The sequence below is a fragment of the Eutrigla gurnardus genome (assembly GCF_963514095.1).
Source record: "Eutrigla gurnardus genome assembly, chromosome: 16".
Taxonomy (NCBI): domain Eukaryota; kingdom Metazoa; phylum Chordata; class Actinopteri; order Perciformes; family Triglidae; genus Eutrigla; species Eutrigla gurnardus.
Genome location: NC_139927.1, coordinates 11,627,102 through 11,649,956, shown reverse-complemented (window position 1 = coordinate 11,649,956; position 22,855 = coordinate 11,627,102). Strand labels below are relative to the sequence as shown.

The following is a 22,855-nucleotide window of genomic DNA, read 5'->3' as shown; positions in this document are numbered from 1 at the left end:
AATAAGGACTTGTGTGCCATGATTGTAAGGTAAAGGGATTCCTGTGTAGTGCTGTTTACCAAGGAGAAACAGACATGGCAGGATTGTATGATATTCTTTTATATGTTCTTATTTCTTATTAAACTACAGCAAAACCCACACAGTTTGTAATATTAAAGATAGCCATTATTTAGTCTGTTGAGAGGCTGCAGTCTGAAAGAGATCAAAAGAGATCAGTATACTGAACAGCAGCATAACTAGTACAGTTTATGAATGACAAAGAAAGATTCAATCACAGACAGATAAAGGAAATCACAACAAAACAAAAAAGAAAACAAACCTTTAAATGTTCTGCATTATGTTCCCACTTTGTGTGTCTTTCGAGGGACCAGGCTCCATGTATTTTAATTGAAAATCATAATAGTGAGTTCTCTGTGGGGGGGGGGGGGGGGGGGTTAGCTGTATATTTTGCAGTAACCAACTCTTTTTATAATGATGCATTACTGCCTCTATTTTTCAAAGGGGGGTATACTTATTATCACCCATACATAATGTGATGCAGGGGGTGGGCTCCTCTGCAGTGCCGCCTCTGTGTTGTGAATTGCGTGTTATTTACATTGTGGTGTAGGGGTGGCTGCTCACACGTGCCGCTGCCGATCGTCTTTGTCCTGCTTCACAGCTTCCCCGGCCGCCTTGGGCACAGCCAACAGGGAAGAGGAGCCGACTGGCGCCTTTGCCGTTGCCTTACATCGCAACCCTCGCAGCGCAGCATTCATCCGCATCTTCGGTTGCATCGCGGGAGGTGTCTCAGCCCGTTGTGCGGCGAGCGGACCTCCCCTTAGGCGACTCCCAGCCTCGTCTGCCCACCTGGAAGATGCCGGGATGATGCATGTTTTCGGCGTTCCCATTTGGGCTCCGGCCGCGCGGCTTTCTTTTGGATGGTGCGCAGAGGGGCTCCTCTCGCAGGCTTTATGTTCCTCCCTGATTCGGAAAACCCCCGTCCCATCAGGAGATCCATGACCCGGTTGTTTGCACCGTTGTCATCATGTCCCCAGCATCGGCTGCAACGGCCAGTGAAAGCAGCACCACGACCGTCCCCGAAGAGGAGCCGGACAGCGCGCGAGAGGAGGTGAGGACTCATTGATTGTTATGTGGAGGCCAATTTTCGCACTCAAACGCAAAGGGGGATGGGAGGTGTGTGTGTGTGTGGTTATATTAAGCCTTTAATTAGTCTGGGCCGACACGGAACGCTTGGGGATCGGTAATGTTAATACGAGTGTATTATACAGCAGGCTAATATATGAACGTATGCGTCCTGGCGCGCACCCGAGAGCGTGGACGTGCATGTATATACTCCTGTTTGTCTCACCTCCAGACAAGTTTTCAAAATGGGGTTGGGGGACCCCTTGTGGGACCTGGAAAGGGTCCAGAAGTGTCCTCAGGGAACTGAAAAAAAGTCTAATATCACCAGCACTATTACATGACAGGATATGTTGTTTCCACACAGATATTTTCCCATGAGAAAACTCCTGACAGGAACTAAATCCACATGGGTCTGTTGATTTCAAGAAAACGAAGACAGTGAGTTAAACTCTCTGTGAGGACCAGGCGGCAAATGTTGGGATAAACAAGCATATTCTGTTGCTGTCAACATCCCCAGATTGTACCGACACCATTAAAACAGCAGATGCACATGAATAGAAATCCATTAGGGATCCTTTGCTAGAGTGAGAAATGTCCTATCCCCCCCTCTCTTCTTTACTGTCACCATGTAGACTTCTCCTTCAAACATGTTGGTTAAGTTACATATCCATTACACAAGAGGGTTTTTATATAACCCTGCTGGTCTTATTATGTCAAGAGAAAGTATACATGAGTGAGAGAGGCACTTAGTTAAAGGCGGCACGGCGGTCTCACGAATCCTGATGCTTCTACAGTCTTGAAGGTTCTGACTGAAAAATGTGCATGTTACATTTCACGACTGTTTTTTAAAATTATTTTATCCTTCCTGGAGAACATTTTCTTAAAATGTATTTTAGGAAATGTAATGTGAAAGCATCCAAATAATGTAAAGCGTATTAAGCCAACCTATAAAAGTTTACAGAACCGCATTGTGACAAAATACAAACATATGCATTGGCACAATTTAGAAGTGGGGTTTAATCCAGCAGAACACATTCAAATAGCGGTAAGAAAACGTATTTTGGAAGCCAAATTTTCCACTTCTTGATCATTTTTCTGCTCCAACAAATCCATGTAGGGAATCTGCTTTGAGTGTCTGTGCGTGACAAGTGTTTGAGGTATTTCCAATAAGAGCTCTTTCATGCTATTCAACCAGGCCACAGGATTGCCTCTGTCTAATGCATCAAAAATGACAACACCGCTGTGTTCATGTGGTGAGTCACTTGCTTCCTTTTGCCATCCACAGACCTAATGCACAGCTCTGTTGTGATCGAAAGCAGGGAGTTTTTTAAACTGAATTGTCATTTTCAGGTTACTATTCATCCAGTTAGCCTGCAACTCACTGTTCCCCAAGCATCTCCTCGTATCTGGTATAATTGCAGTAATTCTTTATGTCAAGGCTGAAGCCGGCGTGTAGTTGTAATTTTGTTAGCTACACCTTAATTGACACATTTGCAAATTTCTATATATGCCTACTGTTTCATAATTACATTTCTTTCTTTCATTTGACAGCACGTTCCTAATCGAATACTGCCACGTACATGGATATTTGGTCTCCATAAAATATTTCATTCGGTCCGTCATTATCCCTGCTGCTTAAACAGAGGCTGTAAAGTGTAACATGAGCCACAAAGTATGTCATGTTGTATTGATTACAGTAGTCGAGCGTGTACGGGATGCCAGTGAGTAAACGCTCCTTCTGCAGTGGGTTAATCTCAATGGGGAATTTCAATGTTAATCCCTGTTGCCCTGTGGGGCGTTGCCTTGGGTTGGGAAGGGACTTGGGGACCATGTAGCCAAGGTGGGGAAGATAATTATGGCGGAAAAACATCTATTATTTATGCTCGTCTGTCACTTGAAGAGCACAGCGCTGACATATTGAATTCAATACATCAATGCGGTGATGCCGGTTGTTGTGGTCACACGTATGCAGGGGGCTACGAGGTGCAGAGGACAACCTTTTTGTTTTCAACTAAATCAGCGTTGCTACAGAACCCGTTTTTTTATGGCTGTATACAGCCAGCTCTGCCCAAGTGCAATGTCGGTTATGCAAATTCTTTGAATGAATTTTGTTATAATTCATCCTCCCTGGCCGGGGCTTTTAAGTCTGCCAGGTTTGTGTGGCAGCATTCCCAAAAGGCGTGACTAGCTCTTGTTGCAGCTACTGGGGCTTACTCTGCCCCGCGGTGATAAAGGATGGCACCAGCTTTATGCTGCCAGAGTCAAATGACTGCTTTTTTTCTGGCTGGCTTGACATTTAATGTGGAATCTACCCCTTCTGCTCTTTTTTTCACCTCCCAATCTTTTCTATTCTCAAATATCCTATTTATATTAACACATGCGCACCGTTGGCCACGTGCACACCAACACACCAGTCAAACAGGAGCTCCTTACTGACACCAAGGTACATGAACTGTACTTCAGCAATAATCAGATAATTCAATCTCCTTGAATGTGATTATAAAAGGGGGCGAGCCTTTTGATTATAACATGCACAGACCAAGTCATGAGCAATCGGCTCACATCTCATGCATAAACTATGCCAAAGCACTTATAACACAGAATATATCCGTAAATATTTCATATGCACAAGAAACTTTTTAACTTCTAACTCACCCAACAGATATTTAGGTCATGCAGGTTTGCCAATTACATTGCAAATGTAGGAACGCCCATAAAGTTGGAATAATTTGCTAATGTCTTGTCTTTTATAGCACCAAACAAATACCAAAATATTCCAACTTCATGGGCGTTTTAGTGTATATACTGTGTTGAATTGCAGCTAAAATAAGCCACCATATTCCTAACTGCTTTGACTGTTTTTGACAGTTGTCTTCTGAGAAATGTTATGCCAATACACACATTTGTTTTTGTCATTTACTTCCAGGAAATTATATAAACAGAATACACTACAATTGTTCCCTCGACTTATTGCTGTTTTCTCATCTTCTTCGTAGCAGCGACCCCAGAAACAGTCCCTGACTAAATCCTTGTGTCAGGAAACTCACTGGAAATGCCTGCTGCTGTCCCTGCTGATGTATGGCTGCGTCGGGGTGATGGCCTGGTGCCAGGTGACCAAGGTCACACGCCTCTCCTTCGACAGCGCCTACAAGGGAAAGTCTATGATGTACCACGACAGTCCCTGCTCCAACGGCTACATCTACATCCCCTTGGCCTTCCTGGTCATGCTCTACGTGGTCTACCTCGTGGAGTGCTGGCACTGCTACACCAGGAACGAGCTGCAGTACAAGGTGGATATCGACAGCGTGGCGGAGCGCATCCAGCGAATGCAGCAGGCGACGCCCTGCATATGGTGGAAGGCCATTAGCTACCATTATATCAGGAGGACGCGGCAGGTGACGCGCTACCGTAACGGAGACGCCTACACCACCACCCAGGTCTACCACGAGCGTGTCAACACCCACGTGGCGGAGGCGGAGTTTGATTACGGGAACTGTGGGGTTAAGGACATTGCGAAACACCTGCTGGGTCTGGACGACTTCCCCATCACCAGGCTGAGGTTCACTAAGTGCTTTAGCTTTGCCAATGTGGAGACGGAGAACTCTTACCTGACCCAGCGGGCCAGGTTCTTCACAGAGAACGAGGGCCTGGATGACTACATGGAGGCCCGTGAGGGGATGCACCTGAAGAATGTAGACTTTAAGGAGTATATGATTGCCTTTTCTGACCCTAATCACCTTCCCTGGTACGCGGCCAACTCCACTTTCTGGGTGGCAGCTGCTTCCACCCTCTCCTGGCCACTGCGGGTGCTGACAGAGTACCGAACTGCCTGCGTGCACTACCATGTAGAGAAGCTGTTCGGCTTTGACTATGTGCCAGTAACGCCATCTGAGGAGCGTCCGCATTGCAGACACATCCCACGGGTCAACACGATCGACAGCACGGAGCTGGAGTGGCACATCCGCTCCAACCAGCAGCTGGTGCCCAGCTACTCAGAGGCGGTTCTCATGGATCTGGCTCAGCTCTCGGGGAGCTCCAACAACTACTCTGTATGCGGAGGCTACGGCAGCTACAGGCAGAACTGCGAACGCTGCCACCGCGCCATCAGCAGCTCCTCCATCTTCTCCCGCAGCGCCCTCAGCATCTGCAACACCGGGAGCCCCCGCATCCCCTTCAGCGCCAGCCGCTTCTCGCTGAGTCGGCTGTACGGCTCCAGGAGGAGCTGCCTGTGGAGGAGCAGCGGGAGCCTGAATGAGCGGCCGTGCCCCACGGAGAGCACCCACTGTCTGTCGGGCCAGCAGACCAGCGAGGAGAACCCTCCAGCCTACCAGGACGCGCTGTATTTCCCAGTGCTCATTGTACATCGCAACGAAGGTTGCCTCAACCACGACCACCGCTCCCTGCACAGAAACGGCTCCTGCGTGGAGACTTCACTATGACCCGCAGCTGCCAGACTTATCTGAGCGTGAAGTATGACGATGGAGGATCAGAGCGGCACGAGGGCTTGGATAACATTCACTTCTGCTTCTCCCTTTTACAACAGAGTTCAAGTTTCCACAAAAAAGGACTTGTTCAAGTTTGATTAAGTCAGGGAAAAACGTGATGCTACTGATGAGAGACTGTTTAAAAATACAATGCGGCTTTAAAGGACCAAAGTTGCCAAAGTGTCATGTACTGCGTCCTTAAGGACAAGAGTCAGATAACCAAGGAACAGCAACGTCGAGCGACGAGTCACATCTTACTGTTAATGCCATATTTGTAGATCCTCGTCACAGACAAGGTCAAGAGCAACACTTTCTATTCGTTGATATCTATTATAGGTTTTTGACTCAGCGGTGGCCTAAGAAACTGCCAAGAAATGAAGAGAAGTGAAGAAATATTGAGAAAACCATTGACTCATACATCATGTGAGTCGAGTGAATTGGGTGAATTATGAGGGGAAAATGCAAAGATATCAGCCTACTTGTCAAAGTACAATTAACAAGACGGAATATTTTTAAAATACACGTCTTATGGCTCTCGCGAAGTAACGTTAACTTGGGCCCAAATCCAAAACATAAACATCTGCATGTGTAACTTTTTTGATACTGGCTGATTTAACTAAGTTCATTCAAAGTCAATGCTCCTGGGAATCCATTTCAAAATGAATCCATTTCCATAGCATAAATAAAACTTGTCTGATGCAGATGGTGGAGTGTTTAGTTAAATCGGCTTGGCTGCGGTGACATTATACTGGCTCTCTAAATATAGCAGCGCAGTCAATGAATAATTTAGCACAGGAGGGCTAAAGGACACAAGAACTTCAAACTGAATCAACAACACTTCTTTAAACTGTTAATTAATATAAACTGTACATCATTTTCTATAATGGCCAACTACATAGTAATAAACCTAAACACGATATTAATGGTTCAGTGTAAACTCAGCTAGTTTAAAATCTGAAAGATGCATTTAATTTCATATTTGGCAATATTTTTATTCAGCCTACCTTCTTATTTAAGTGCCTAGCGACCAACTGTTACTGAAGAGCATAAGCTACCATAACTAAGGTTATCTCATCTCAACATCCTCCCATTAAAACAAGTTGAATTTACACTCTGCATAGGAGAAACACTTGTAAAATACACAATGTTTAAAGAAGCAGGCTCTAAATGTTTAAAAAAAAAAACACACAGCTCTTGATGCTACTGATGCATATCAGAGAGACAGCCAGAGAGCTGACCATCAAAGATGCTAGAAATAGGAAGAGGCCTGGATTCACTGCTGATAGCGTCAGATTTAATAACATGACTGGATTACTTTAAAGAACTAAAAAAAAACATACTTCCTCTCAAATGACCTCATTATTTTAACATCCAGACCATGCACAACAACTAATGGTCAATGGAAACAGTGACTCATTCTTTTGAAACAAATATTATGTAGAAAATAGTTACAATTTAGCTAATTTTAACTGGAAAATTTGAGTTATTTATGTACAAACAGGCCGTAGTCTCATGAGACATGCAGTTAAAAAAAGAGAAACTAGCATGGTGTAAAATATTAAAATGTCAAAGAAAATTTAAAAGAATATTAAATATCAGAATCTTGCCAGTGGCCGGACATTAATAATTACTCCCCGTTACAACTCATCTTCACAATAATGAGCCTGTACTCATGGCTAATTGTATGGCTAATTGTGACCAATTAGCCATACTCACTACATTCCATGTTAAGCTTGGACTGGTGGACTATCTTTGTAGCAATACTAGAGAATACACTGAAAATAGTCAAAGGGAGTGAGGCGTGATAAAAAACAAAGATTAGACAGTTTTGCATGAAAACAATCCGTAAATTGTTTAACCTGTTTTTTTTCCTTCTCTTTTCTACAACTCACGGGTCATCTATGCAAGCCCCTAGAACTCAGGATAGTATTCAGGGCAAAGATTCTGCTCTGCAACCACATACCAAAACCTGGTCATCGCTCCTTTCTCTGAACTTTAGGTTTATCTTACTTTTCTAAGTCTTCGGCAAGGATCAGCTGTGTGATAACAGCAAACACAGGGGCGTTGAGCCAAACTGATTCAACATTACTGATGTTCCCATCAGATACAGCAGAGAAAATCCAGGATTTTGGTTGCACCAGCGATTAATTAATCCATCTCTAAGTCCTTTTTAAGTTCTTAGTAGCTACTATCGGGTTGCACCATTAGAACTTCAGAAATGTCTTCGCAATTAAAGACCTTTGTAACGTGACTTCCAAAGGTTACACAACCTAACGTTTATTTTGTTGTACAGTTCATGACATAACGTTTTGCAAATTGAGGCGTCTGTTACTCTTCAATATAAATAGCATTAACTAATTAGTTGCACCTTGCAGTTAGTTGGTGAAAACTGTAATACTTCAACTACTACAAATTTGGTAAATATTTAACTGATCTCTACTCAAAATTAGTTTGTATGGTGCAACCCAATTTAAGGTAGTGATCGGTAAACATTCATGATGGGGATGTGTGAAACTATGAACACCTGGCCCAACTTACTCCAGGTCCTGGGGTTCGTGACACTTATGTATTTACACTGCTTTTATAATGTTGAAGAAATAGTTCATAAACAGACATTTCTGGAAATAAGCTTACTTAGCTTCTTGTTAAGGGTTATATGAGGAGATTAATACCAGTCTGATGTTTTATACAGCATATATGAAGGGTTAGCTTCATTTAGCAGCAAGCCTGGTTTCATCTATCCCGTTGGTTTCATTTAAACTAAGCAGAGCTAGCTGATAGGCTGTTGGCTGTATTAGCTTTACCAGAGAGATGAGTGGTATTAATCTTCTAATCTAACGCTCAGCAAAAACAAAAACCCAAAGTGTATTTCCCCAAAATGTCAAACTGTCCCTTTAATGGCGAATAGGTGGTCTTTTTGAGCTACATGAATGGCATTTAGCGGGAAACCAAATGAGATGCAGGGATTGAAATTCATTCATTAATTGGTTCATTTTCTCATGAAGCGTTGGATCATATTCCAGCATACATTGATCAGAAGGCAGGGATTTATGTGCTAACCCATTCACAGCGGGGTGACGTGCAGAAGCAGAGGGAAACCACAACGAAGAGCATGCAAACTCCACAAGGGATGTAAAATCTATTTAGTGTATGATTTTAGCCAACGAGCCTCTCAGACGGCTCCACTGTGATCCATACATAGTCATGTGTAAGAATAGCCAAGTGTGTTTACTGGTGCAATGTTTACACAGCGACAGTGACAAAAACACTCAGAATCTGACGGGAAAGTTCCTAACGAGTCATTGTTTCTCCATAGACGACTGTTAGCGTAAAAGCTTTTTTTTCATGCAAATGCCTGAACCCTTTATCATGTGTATGAAGTAGATTAGGTTCTTATGATATATACTCTTTTACTGAAGAATGCTCATGTTTTTATATTTACATGATTTTGTGGGTTTTCAAGACTGCAGGGCAGAAAGGGTTTGTACTGTAAATAAAATAGAGACGAGAGGTTAGAATGATTGTCGCTGTGGATCTTGTGCTTAGCTGAATGTGTTGCGCGTCCTTAGAGGTAACCGAAGCAGGGGACGTTTTTTTTACGTGCATGGTAACTGGTGAGTTTGTTAAGTCACAAACGGCAATACAATCCGCTGCAAACGGTTTTCAGGCAACACAGCCAATAGCATCTTTGCATTTGTTTCCTCTAAACCCATTTTTACATTTTTAAAATGTTTGATACACTTTTATTTGACTGAAAATGTTGCCGGAAAGATTTGTCTGATTTAGGATTGGGTGCACACACACATGGGGTCGGGTGATTATTGATAGTGAGTACTGATCTAAAGAATATCAGTATTCCATCCTATGTAGGTTGCTTTATGTGCTAGTCGACGTACAGAATAGCTTTACATCTCTTAATAGGATTCTAGAAAACTAGTGAATTTGCAAGATTAATTACAGCCAGGGTGTGATTTTGCTAGCAAAGGTGTACTGTATATTATTAGTGCGTAGTTATAGGTTTTCAAAACAACACAACTCTGTATGTATTCCAACACCACCACTACGTTGCCTTGATATAACATAAGGACTCAAAACAAAATCTGTGTATCAAAATGGGAAAAAAAGGCTCCTCAATAAACTGAAATGCTCACTAAAATATGTGTCGAAAAATACTTTATTACCCAGAAATGTTCAGTATGTGATGTAGTTCAAACTGGATGGATTAATATCTTAATGATAGCCTATGAAACATTTCATCGTTGTGTTTGTGCTTGTAGTTTTTACACGTTGTTTACATTCATAATTATAATTATGGGCTGCAACAAGGGACCAAATGAGCACAAAATAAATGCTAAGCTGACAACCGGTAAGTATCTAAGGGTAGACGGATGTTTCCTCCTGCAGCAACACATAGGAGCAATAGAACTTTATGCTGTATTCTGTTAAAAAAATAGTTTGAGATGCTGAGTTGGCATGTTTTGGCCAAGCTCTGTGGCGAATATGGGAAAGCGTGACTCAAAGACGAATAAAGATGGGTTTGTATTTCGAGGACATACTGTTGATGTTTACTTGGTTTTACTCCCTCGAGCGTGTCTCTTTTGCTCTGAACTCTGGTTGGTCCAAACCACCTGGTTGATGATGGAAACGCTTTGCTCGGCAACCTCCGTCAGACGCATATCACATTCTATTACGCTGGTGTTGTGAGCCATCGCCTCCTCCAGAGCTTTACCTCCATCCTGCACACAAACACACAAAGGGGCAAAGGTGAGTAGCTGTTCTGAAGACAGTCTTTATAACCTTGAGAAGTCACCCCCGGGCAACTCTTGCTGTCTGAAGTAGCCCAAGCTTTCTAAACTGCTTATTGTGAGTGTCATCGGTGTTTTTGTCATTATGTCTAAAACAGGCATTTCTATTTTTGTGAACAGTAGACCAAGGTCACAGATGGTATTGCATGTTGCATTTCTGCTATGTGGGTGATTTTTGATCCTCCGCAGTGTATCAGTAGAATTCTGAAGAGGAGGGAGCAAGCGTGAGGAAGGAGAAAATCTGATCTACCTCTTACAGGGAAACAAGACTTACTTAGCTTTCCATCATTGCATGTTTTCCACACATATCTATGAATAATTGAAAAGCCTTATTCTGTCAAGCTTTTCTGTCACGGTACTATGTCTATACAGGCACGAGCAGTGTTTCAAAGTGCGTCCCCTGATTCATAAGAACCACTTCCTGTGTCCATTCTCATGGTAAAAAAGACCCAAAGCACATTTAAAAAGGATCCTCTTTTAGGAAAAAATATTAATTTCTTAATCCATGCTAAATCTTGACAACTATTGGATGTAGGACTTTTTCTCAATCAGATTTACAAAATGACAGAAAGTTGTGAAAATTTGGGGAGAGCCCAGCTGACAAACCGTATTTAAACTGCTTGTTTTGTCCAATCAACAGTCCGACATTAAGTTTATCATAATAAAAGACAAGATGTGAGCCATTGCGTTTTGGTATTTTTGCTAATTTAAGAGATTAATTGACTACATTTTCTACCAAACAATTTGTTAATAAGAGTAATCATTTCTATGCAATGCCATAAAATTTAAGCCAATTGACTTACCTCTCCTAGGTTGTTGCAGGAGAGATTGATGCTCTTCAGGGTGTTATTATGAGCTAGAACTTCGGACAGTGCGATGGCAGTAGGCCCTGTTACCTCGTTGCCTCCCAGGTGCAGGTGAAGCAGGGTGTTATTCTTCAGCAAGGCCTTGCCAATAGCCTGCCCTCCCTCATCTCTCAAACGGTTGAGACGCAGGTTGAGTGACGTAAGTGTGGAGTTCACGGACAGGGCGTGTGCTATAGCTTTGGCTCCTGGGCCTCTGATATTGTTGTCACACAGGTTCAGGGTCTCCAGTTTACTCCTGGTGAGCAGCTTGCCAACAGCTCTGGCTCCTTTGTCCCCAATCAGGTTGTGGGAGAAGTCAAGCTCCCTCAGGGACGGGTGGTCCAAAAGGTGTTTCACCAGCAGCCTGCACTTTTTGTCCTCAACGTGGCTTTGATGGAGCTTTAGAAGCTGTAGAAACAAAATGTTATGAAGATTAGCAAGATTATGTTGCAAGTAACACAGAAACATTGAATCACTAAGACCACAGATTAGATATCACAAAGTACAGGACATCAAAGTAACTGACTTTTTCATCGACAGTATGAACTCACCACGTTTGAATGCTACTTGTGCCAACAACACAGAAAGCGAGGGACTATGCTTTATATGATGTGAAAAACAGTTTATCAGATTACAATCTGTTGATAATGAAGTCCTCGTGAAAGTCATGTGTCATATATAGAATTATGGTGGACATTTTTCTTTATTTTCTGATATATTATGGACTAAACAATTAAGCAGATCAACAGATTAATCTCTCAATTAGCTGCAGCCTTAACAACTCCATTTATATCTTGTGCGATTCCCATATCAGGCACAGATATCAGTAGCAGATAGGTTCCATGTTTTCATGCAGTAATAAATTAATGTGACAAAACTTTTGTGTCAAATAGTGACTTATTTAGGTTGCAGCCAGAGGCTGTGCTGTCTTTTCTTTGATATAAATTGAGCATGAATTTAATACTTGGGTAGTGCCAACAAAAATATTCCTTTTTCATATCGGGACCAATAAAATGTCAACAAATGAAGCTTTGTAACTGGTAAGAAGGTCAGAAAAGGCAAAAAGGCATCAAGTCATAAACCAGTGAGGAGGAATCGATATTCACCTTCAAAGTCTTACAGGATTGAAGGGCCTTGGCGAGGGACTCACAATCTCTGTCGGTCATCTCAAACATCTTCCATTCAAAGTTCATACCACACTGCTTGACCCTGTACACTAAATGGAGCTCTTCAAGGTTTGTCAGCTTCTCAAGCAGGATGTTAAAGTCAAAATGGTCCATAGAAGGCATGTCATACTCATTGTCACTTGCCAACAATGAACCATATTCCTCCTCCTCCTCCTCTTCGTCCTCCTTCTCCTTTCGGGGCTCCTTGATAGGTGGCAAGAGTTGGGAGATATCCAGCCTCTTGATGTACTTCTGGCAAAGAGGCACCAGCTCTAGAACCGTCCTTGGCTCGGTTACATCTGGGATGAAGAGCTCGATAATGTGCTCCACGTGCCTCTCAAAGAACATTCGTTTCCAGCTGTGGCCATAAGCAGAGACGTCACAAAGGTCCCACCGTTGCTCGCAGCACCGCTTCCAGTAGACGCCATCACTGATCAAGTTGGCTGTCACACGCAGGGGCAGGGAGGTAGACAGTCTCTCCTGCACAAAGTCTTTATGGATGGGTATAAGCTCTTCAAATATGGGCTTTTCTGTAACAGGTAAGTATGCGTACATTAGCATTTATATTATATGTAAGTGTGTAAAGTGTGTATCATAATTATTGTGTCACAAATGATCTCGTACCCTCAAAGTTTCTCACAATGCTTTGAAGACAGATGTTTGATAAACAGAGTGCATTCAGGGTCCAGTCTGGATCTTCAGCGATGATCCTCCTCATATTTCTGGAGTTTTCAGCTGGGGTTTTAGGATGAGGGGACCCCGACATTGTTGCTTTTTTTGTTGTTGAAGACTAGTCTGCTTAAAAAGAACAACACATTAAATCAGACGTGCACATACCAGAATTTCTAGATAACCCTACCTATTTTCTGTTGTTTTATGTGATGAAAGTTTAAAAAAAAGACTCTAACTAGACTCTAACGTTAACTATAATTATTATGCTGCTAGCTAACGTTACTTGTTAAAACTCCCCTCTAAAGTAAGAGCAGAGTTAGCTAGCAGACCCTCCAAGCTAATGCTAACGTTAGCTAAACTGCGACTAGCTCGCTAGCAGGCTATCTAATGAATCGTTGGAAAACCAAGTAAAGAGTGGTAAACTATGCTTTATATCACTAAGTTGCATACGTACATCTCAATGAAGGCCGTTCAAACGCTAACATCCACCTGCAGTACGCTGGTCCGGGCTTCAGTCGTCTCCATGGTAACAGGACACGCAGCCCTAACGTCACACCCACCGGGAACAAACATGGTTTACTTCGATTAACATGCTGTAACTCATTCAGTGTGTTTGTCGCTACGTTCAGAGGACGCCAGATAACGGAACTTTAGACACAGCCAGGGTTAAGGAATAGTGAGTTTGCTTCTCTAAATTGAGAGCCAACAGTTATGGAATAACACGAGTGCCAAAATAATATAAAGAGGAATAGAAAGTAAATAAATATAATAAATATATAATATAATAATATAAATATAATATATATAAATTAGTAGATTAAAAAATGTGGAAAAATAAAGAGAAATTAATACAATTATTTGAATAAAATTATTTGTATACCTTTATTTTTCTTTATCCAAAAATAACTAAATAAATATATTACAAAAATATATAAATACATATATACAGAAATAAATGAAAATTCTTATAAATCTTTCAGTTTGTTCTTAATATTTCCACAATTATTGGTTAAATGTTTTCCTCAAATCCACATGTTGAATTTACTTATTTATTCTTTTAATTATTTCTCTATGTGTTTCCTGATGTTTATATTTATATTTTATATTTAGAGTGTACGTATACTATAATGTGCATAATGTGCTATGTATAATAATAATTATATTCCATCCATCCATCCATCCATCGTCTACCGCTTATCCTGTATTCAGGGTCACGGGGGGCTGGAGCCGATCCCAGCTATCATTGGGCGAAGGCAGGGTACACACTGGACAGGACACTAATCTATCGCAGGGCCAATAATTATATTATTTAATAACAATTTATGTTGTTGTAGAAATGTAGAAATATGTGAAAAAAGGTGCATGATGTCTGGCATAGTGACATGAATCACATAACCTACCAGTATAAACACAGTATGAACACAAGAAGAAAATAATTGTTCATTCATTCTATTAATCAGGAATCACAAATTACCTTAAAGGCATTGATATTGATTAATAATTGAATGCAGGAATAAATGAGAGCTGCCTAGGAAAGACCACACCATTACAATTGGACTTCCTAATAAGCATTCAGTTACAGTAATATTTGAGCAGTTGTAAAAAAAGAAGAACAATACTATGAGTGCTGATTGAGTGTGTTTTTAGGTCTATGTGACATCAGTGCTGCAGGAGGCTGTGTGCTGGAACTGCTGCAGTGTTCGCCCGGATCACGCTGTGAGGAACATTTGGATTCTACAAAGCTGGCAGATGGGACACGGATACGGACCATGGGCCTTTTGGATAAGAACATATTGGAGTGAATCCATCTTCACAACAAACAACAACACAAATCAGGTGCACAGCTACAATGTAGGAGGAGAGAAATCAGTAAATTCCACCATAAGAGAATCCAGGCTGTTGTCAAATAAAACAGGAAGGTGTTTTTTTCCTCAACCATACCCCCAACCAAATCAGCTGTAACTGTATATAAATACTTCAATAATTTCAAATTCAGTCCGTCCCTTTAAGATGAGTATATGAAACAACAATTACACATTGTGTAATTGTGAACTATTTTCACATGACCACACATGGACGGAGGCAGGTATTTGATGCAGCAAAAGGGAGGGAGAGGGGGGGGGGGGGGGGGGGGAGAGATAGAGAGAGAGAGAGAGAGAGAGAGAGCTGCTACTGACAGTGTAAAGTTGCTCCAAGAGTCGGGTGGAAGGTTGGACGGAGAGGCTCCAACTGTAGCCCCGAGGCAGTCCATCACTGTCGTCCTCATGTAATAGGCCCTGACAGACACACGCTTCCCTAGTACTCCAGCTTTAATGGACTGGCGTGACACAGCCATCCACAGTGCAGGAAGCAAACTCCCTCTCCGAGCTGCTGCTGTTGTTCCAGTGCACCCTGGGTAGAGTCAGTGTGGGATGAATCACGGTATTGGGTGTCCCTGAATCTGCACAAAAAAAAAAAAGATAGTAGGTTCACTGATCAGCGTTGCAATTCATTCTCTTGGTGTGATTCAGCTGTCAAACACAATTTAGGATTGATACCTGCAGACCCATGTAGAAGGGTGTATTAATGGGACGTTTCCTGGAGGAGAAGCCAGAATGACGTAAATACTGAGGCCATTAGTCCGACTCCCATATATGGTCACCTTTCCAGAAATGTGGACGATCACCAGAAGAAAACAAAAAGTTTCTGTATTGTGAATTCTGTGTTAACTGTAGTTGCTCCAATAGTAAAGTACACAGTGCCCTGTTGAGGTTCAATAGAGCAGCTTTCAAATAAACAAACCTTTTTCACAGCAGATGTTTTGACTCGTCGTAGCAAGAAAAGCACAGGTAATAATAACCCTCACACTCCTCCAATCCATTTAATACAGTGAGGCATTGAGCCAGCATGAACCACATAATACCAGCAGCTAAATGGAATCCAGCCATAATTCATTTTATTATTATTTTTTTAACATCTGCACTATTCCTATTGTGAAATCCTGATATATCTCCACATAGAAAGACTGAAACACAACTCAGGAAACTCTCACTGTCTGAAAACTTTGACTGGGTTTTGTCCATGGCCCAAATCACATGATTCCTCTGTGATGTTACTAAGAAATAAAACTATTTGGATGTTTACAGGGTCACTTATGACACCCGGAATTCAGAAATGGTGAAGCAGGATATTGGCTCATAGATCTAAGCGAGTGCAGGGTATTTCATATGGATATGGAGTATTGAGAACATGCAGTGATTGTTTACAGACAAACAGCAGCAACAACACTCAGAGGACGGACACCGTTAAGGCCGGTGCCGTCACACTTCCATTCTGCTTTCAGAGCCCAAGGAGCTGTTGCATTAGTTGCTAGGCAACGCAGCATGTGTGTAGTGACTGAAAGATGAGAGGGATTTTACAAAATGAATAGTTTCTTCCCAGGATGTAAAATCTATTTCTGAATGTGACGCCCACTTGATGATAAACTTTATTTTCCCAAATAAGATAAGTTACAGCATCAAACCAGTGGCACGAATAACAATCCTGTTTGAAAGTGATATCTACAGCAAAAGTAATGGATTGAACACCAAATCCAACTGAGGCGGAATATCATTAGTTGTGCAAGTATTTGATCTCAAACCAAAACGGGAAATTTTTTTCTTCTAATACATATTGAAATAGTTCACTGGATAATTGAACATTTTAACCTGCTGGTGGCGCTATACTAAAAGTCTGAGGTTCCCGTTAGTTTTCCTGTAATACTTCTTGTCCCCTTAGCCTAATTGCAGAATAATTGGTTGTTTTTTCCCTAGTTGACAACTCTTTGGTCCTTTTTTCATGCTGAATGAGTTATTTCCCAAGAAACAATTACCTGGTTAACACAGTTTATGACGTTAGACAACTTCACAAAGAACGCTTATCATTTGTAGGAGATGGCACTTCTGATTACACCTGGTTTACTCGTTGCTTGGATTCATCAACACAATTAATCCATTCAGGGAAAAAGTCAACATGTGAAAAGTGCATAGGACAAAACTTTATTCCTTTTTGTTCAAAATAATAACAAAAAGACAACTCATAATTTTACAAAAATAAGAACACAAGCCATAGCTAAACCAAACTATCTGGGGGAAGAATCCAGCGAAAACAAACATTAAAAAAAGAGTCTGATTCCCATTACAGCCAACAGGAGGAAAGTGCTAATCCTCAAATTCATCAACACTGTCATCAGAGTAACCACTGTAGGGCGGACTGGAGTCCAAGTGGATACTACTGTCTGTGTCCAAGGAAATCACAGAGCTGAGGATACTATCCATGGATGCCATACTACCATCGCTGTCCCTGCTGCTCCTGCTGCTCCTGCTACTCCTGCTGCTACTGCTGCTCATGCTGCTCATGCTACTCCTGCTGCTCCGGCTGCTGTCATCGTGGATCACCATCACCGGAGTAGAGTTAGCGGCTGGAACGAAAGAAAATCAAGAGATTTTATTTGCAGACATTTGACAAGAGCAAAATCTTCCCTTTGTGCCATTTTGAAGTCCATTACATGAATATATTACAGAATATATTTACCTTTATCTTGGACTACAGTGGAGGAACATGTGTGGTGTCCCAAACTCTCAAAGCCTTAATGTTATTTGCCTTGTAACAAACATTAAATCCAAACTTCCTGCTACGTTCTGAGAGTCAGGAACGAACAACATGTTTTTTGATTAGCAATAGTTGCAGCTGGAGAAAACAAAATGTGTTTTCCCTTTCCAAAAAAAAAATCCCCAAAACATCAGGTTAGGAAAGCAAATCCTGTTTAATGTTCAAGGCTCAGGATGAACAGAGGCGGCACTCTTTGTTTTATTTCAAACAATGTAGAAAAAGCTGAATCGGTGCCACATTTTGAAAAGCCCCACATATAGACTGGCTTTTGTATTGTATACACCTTTGTTTCTGGAGGGAGAGCCAGCTCACGGTTAATTCATTTTCATTGTACAATGGAGTTACGCCACGTAAAGCATGTCATTAATACATTCTATTATATATGCTTTTTATGTTGAATAACATTTTATTTCAGCTATCATTGCACATGGTTCTTAAATCATATAATGCAACAAGAGAGAGAGAAAAAAAGACATGATCAGCCTCGTTGTACTGCCACCTTGTGTTTGAAACTTTCACCGTGTTCCTCACTCTGGAGCACCCACCAACAAGCATATTTTAAAAACCATCCATTCAGCTGCGAAAGGCTCAGGCAGCGGGCGTAAACAGAAACTGCATTCCATTAAGAGACTCCGAGCAGCTCCACCACACCAGCGGAAAGTCGAGCAATTTGCTCAAGGACACCACGGTGTTTACGGCTGAAGGTAAGAGCACCATTAGTCACGCGCTCACCCAGACACGTCGTGGCTCTCCAGTCATTTGAGCTGATGAATGTGGCACAGCACACCACTGCTAGTAAGTACAGCATCAGTCAGACGTTAATGCTATGTGGGTCATCCATGTGGCAACTTGTGCATACGAGTATGATCCTGACGGGGAGTATGTAACACCACTGTCACATGCAGTAGTTTGAGGTGACTGACGTTTTCAACCGAGAAGCTCATCCCAGTGGTCCAGTTTCACTTCATATACTTCCCTTAGACACAAGACATGTAAAACAAGGTAGAATATTTTGAAATGAGAATGTTGTCCAACAAAATAATATGTAGAGATATTAGTGATCCGATGACAAATGATTATCCGGGCCAAGTTGGCTGCGATTCACGATGTTATTGATGATTTACTTTATTTTAAGCACATACCGACGAAGGATGATCATAAATCAAAAGGTCTCCCTGCATAAATACAGGCAAAATGGATAAAAAATATATTTGTATCGTCTATTTTTATTTTATTTTAAATCAGGCTTCATTCTTCAATTCCATACCATGATAGCAAACTAGCTGGCTAGAGCTAGCAAGAGCTAAAGGCAGGAGGGGAGGAGGGGAGAGAAACTATAGCGATAAAGCAGCAGCTAGGACTATAGTGGGGGAGATGCACCGAGCTCACCGGCAGGCCAATTACATAAGCAGGCGTTGACAGTGTTTGTGAGTAATGACTCTCGCTGCTAGAGGGGAGAGACAAAAGTTCTGCACTCCAGTTTTGACCGTCAGATACTAATGACACTGTCGTGAACGCACCTCTCACCTTTCCTCTCTGTGATGAGGGTCTGCCGCCTCGACTTCATGTCCAGGCTCAAGTTGTCCACCATGCTGTCGATGCAGTTGTCCAGGGCCAGACAGCGGGTCTGGGATTTGATGGCGTGTCGGCACATGGGACACTCGTCTTTCTTCTTGCGCCATTGTTTGATGCAGAAACTGCAGAAGCTGTGAGCACAGTCCAGGATGACTGCCTGAAAATAATGTCAATACAGAGCAAAAAGTTAATCTCATCATAGGAGCGTTCGTGTTTTTGTGTCTATTTTCCAGAAGAGCCTCAAAAAGCAAACAAAAGTTGAAAATGATTGGCTTTTTTCTGTTGACAACTTCATATAGTTTCATTACTGTGTCATAATTTCTATATTCAGTTTCTTTTTTTTTGTATACCTGTTTTTATAATTTTCAACACCGTGCTTAACTGACTCTTAATCATACCTCAATGAAGAGCTCGGAGCAGATGATGCACTGAAGCTCGTTCTCCAAAACTTCAGTCACTTGTGTAACTACTTCCTCCCTTTGGGCTCTGGCCATTTCTTTCTCCTCCTGCAAAAAAAAAGTATTAAATAATAATTTAATAAATGAATATAGGTTTGCTGATGTCATGTCAAACAATCAAAAAGCATGCTTAAATAGTTATGAAGGTTATCATACCTTTGTCACTTCCAACTCTTTGTTTTTGGCCAAGAGAATCTCTTCAAAGCCTTCCCGGGAATGGGCAAGTTCGTCTATTACTTTCTTTTGCTAAGGACATTGATAACAGACAAATTAAAAAGAATATGACTTAAAATGCGACACAACATTTTGACATTATCAATTCAGTGTCTGATTGCTTGTATTTGTGGTGTAACAATAAACCAAAGCTGCAGTTCTATGCTACATACCTCTTGTAAGGCCTCTTCCAACTGTTTTTTCAAAAGCTCCTCTTGTTGCTGTGTTTTCTCAGCCTAAATACATTAGAAAGATACACTTTCATTGAATAGTCTATCACAGTCATTCATATAAAAATGATAAAACAAACAAGATTGAAAGTGCTATTACCAGTTTATTACTTAGCTTATATATCATAAATATCAAACATGATTAATAGACAAACATGATGCTTACACTACATTGACTCAATAAAAAAGGCACTAGTTTCAATTCTGCACACTGGAGTTACATGTGTTGGTGATTTATATTCCATTACTTAAAAACCTCTCACCTCAAGCTGCCTCTTGGTTTCGCTGAAGGACTTCTCTAACGTCTCCATCTGGTGCATCTTGGCTCTGAGCGTCTCCAGCTGACCCTCCAGTTCCCTGACATGCTCCTCTCTGAGTGGGTCAGCTTGCTGGGGCTCTCCCCCCAGCGAGGCTACCTGTCTCTGGGTGTCATCCACACGCTCCCTCAGCATCTGGATGTTCTGGCTGTACCTGCAGACATAAACACACACACAAAAAAAAAAGGTTAGGGAGATCAAACTTTCTTAACAACATTTTGTTTTGTTTTTTAAAGATTCCAATGGATGCATCTTTCAGAAAAATGAAATGATAATAAACAAGAGATATAAACTCACATCTGCAAGTTGTCCAAGTCACCCGGAGTGCTGAAGCCATCTGAGGGCCAGTCTACTTCTTGGACTTGTCTGCTGGATCCAGTTCCCTCTGACTGGGTGTGACTGAGCCCCTGATGCCTTTTCACTGGTGACAGGGGGCAGGGCTTTGCAAATGACTTGTCTGCAACCGAGCAGCGATATAGCTTGGGCTTTGAGGTAGACGGCTCAACTTCTTCCATGGTCATCTTCCTCTTGGGCTTCTTGGGAATGGGGGCTGCTTTAGTGCCATCTTTATGTACCTTTACCAAGTAGGGTTTAATGTCTTTGAGGGGTCGCTGGACGAGGAGGTAGTCAAACTCCGTTTCTGTTCCAATTATAGGAACCCCTAATTGGATGGAGTCTCCGAGCCTCAGCTGATGGGCTACTTCAGCGGGGATGCGGTTTCCATTCACCCACACACCATTGAGACTCTGACAACAAAAAACACCACTTTCTCTATCAGCTGGAGTTTAACATAATAGTCATACATAAGAATATCAAGAACTTAATACCTATTTATTACGTACACCTTATGCAACAAAATACATTTATCATTGAGGTTGCTTTATTCTAATTATCCTGTTTGGGTTATAACTTGCTTATCAGATTATATGTGCATTGTTTAACTATATAGCAAAACCAATAAAACATAAAATGACATTAGCAATCTTTATCTTTAGTAATAATAAGTAATATCACCTTCTTGTCCGTCACTGTCCACCGTCCATCTTCCCTTTGCTTGAAGGTACAGTGCAGTCTGGAAATCATCAGAGGACAACTTGGAGACAACAACTGGTGGGTCACATCCAGACCACGTCCTATGGAGGTCTGGACAGCCAACAAAACAACATGTCAGAGACCAAGTTAGCTGCCACGTACTGTGCAGCTTCCAGCTCATTAAAACATCTACATATACTTCGACCGCAACAAGCTTAACAAAACAAAACAAATACCGTGAATGAGGAATATATTACATGTCAAAAGATGGCGAACTCAAGCAAGTTTTTAAGCTAATATAAAGCTAATTTAGCTAGCGTTGGTGAGCTAGTATTAGCATACTGCACCTCAGTGTGTGTGAACAGGCGCAGCCAGTCTGAATTTCTCCCGACTCTCATCAAACATAAAATCTCCGAGTCGTCCTTCTCCACCGCAGACGAGTCCGTGGTAACTGTGTCCATCTTATCGTATTGTGTCAGCGGCCAACATGATGCGAAACACACCGCTAACAATGTTGATGCCCCATAGCTATTAGCTAGCGCTGTGCGACGGTGTCAAGATGGAGATAACCGGGACGAAACCGGCAGCTGCTGGGGTTAGTTTTCAAAATAAAAGCATTAGATTAGTGGAGTGATTCAGTCTGTCCTTACAATAAAGAAAATGTCATACTATAAATTTGGACATTAAGTGATTGGGTCTTCCCTTTTGGAGACCTACAAATAGACAAATTACACGTTACCGCAGCCCCATTGCAATAATGACATGCTCAGAATAATACTACTGTAATACTACTTTAATTACATTATTAAGTAGTTAATTAACTAGTCAAAAATCTGCTGACAATGTGTAAAATACAAATGTCTCACGTGAATCACGAATTGTTTAAACTAACGTATGAGTTAAAAACAAAAATAGATTTCAACATTTATGAAAACATTAATGATAAAGAAAAAAAGTATATTTGAAACATGCAGACAAATAGCAATAGTGCCAACAATAACATAACAAAAGATACATTTGTAATATTGCAACAATATTTAATAGTGCTTGATTGTAGAAATGTATCGTGTTATAGTGTAACCATTTAATGTATCCATTTAGCAATAAACGAATACATGCATTTCAAATCTATATTTTCTAAAATAAAAAACACTTGAAAGTAAGTATTACATACATATTACGTGTATAATTCAATTTCAACTTACTTAATACTTCTATTCCATTATATTTCAGAGGAGAATTTTGTACATTTCACTCTTTATTAAACAGATCTAGATAAAATTATGCTTAATGCATAATATGAAATT

The 22,855-nt window shown here is 41.3% G+C and overlaps 3 protein-coding genes across 6 annotated transcripts; 1 reads left to right on the top strand and 2 right to left on the bottom strand.

Moving 5' to 3' along the window:
• The first annotated feature begins 483 nt into the window (after positions 1-483).
• tmem151ba (transmembrane protein 151Ba) lies at positions 484-6,257 on the top strand. Its single transcript, XM_084030152.1, has 2 exons — positions 484-1,108; positions 4,119-6,257. Exons 1-2 carry the CDS (start codon positions 1,025-1,027, stop codon positions 5,559-5,561), a joined length of 1,527 nt encoding a protein of 508 aa, XP_083886278.1. The 5' UTR covers positions 484-1,024; the 3' UTR covers positions 5,562-6,257.
• A 3,487-nt stretch (positions 6,258-9,744) lies between these two features.
• drc5 (dynein regulatory complex subunit 5) lies at positions 9,745-15,743 on the bottom strand. The gene is made up of 7 exons (XM_084030153.1): positions 15,632-15,743; positions 15,272-15,534; positions 13,549-13,638; positions 13,047-13,217; positions 12,363-12,952; positions 11,215-11,664; positions 9,745-10,342 (listed from the first exon to the last, which is right to left on the bottom strand). The coding sequence occupies exons 4-7, from the start codon at positions 13,186-13,188 to the stop codon at positions 10,172-10,174; spliced, it is 1,353 nt and encodes a 450-aa protein (XP_083886279.1). The 5' UTR covers positions 13,189-13,217; positions 13,549-13,638; positions 15,272-15,534; positions 15,632-15,743; the 3' UTR covers positions 9,745-10,171.
• A 1,342-nt stretch (positions 15,744-17,085) lies between these two features.
• On the bottom strand, positions 17,086-22,121 carry rnf8 (ring finger protein 8, E3 ubiquitin protein ligase). Of its 4 annotated transcripts, none has more exons than XM_084030736.1 (9): positions 21,896-22,121; positions 21,531-21,659; positions 20,814-21,262; positions 20,463-20,670; positions 20,143-20,205; positions 19,913-20,002; positions 19,697-19,804; positions 19,251-19,455; positions 17,086-17,532 (listed from the first exon to the last, which is right to left on the bottom strand). In XM_084030736.1, the coding sequence occupies exons 1-9, from the start codon at positions 22,007-22,009 to the stop codon at positions 17,273-17,275; spliced, it is 1,626 nt and encodes a 541-aa protein (XP_083886862.1). In that variant the 5' UTR covers positions 22,010-22,121; the 3' UTR covers positions 17,086-17,272. The 4 variants fall into 4 exon arrangements, with proteins under 4 accessions (XP_083886862.1, XP_083886865.1, XP_083886863.1 ...); XM_084030739.1 differs by having other exon boundaries at positions 17,398-17,532; positions 19,244-19,455; positions 21,896-22,119; XM_084030737.1 differs by lacking the exon at positions 17,086-17,532 and adding an exon at positions 17,576-18,699 and having other exon boundaries at positions 19,244-19,455.
• Between the last annotated feature and the right edge of the window lie 734 nt (positions 22,122-22,855).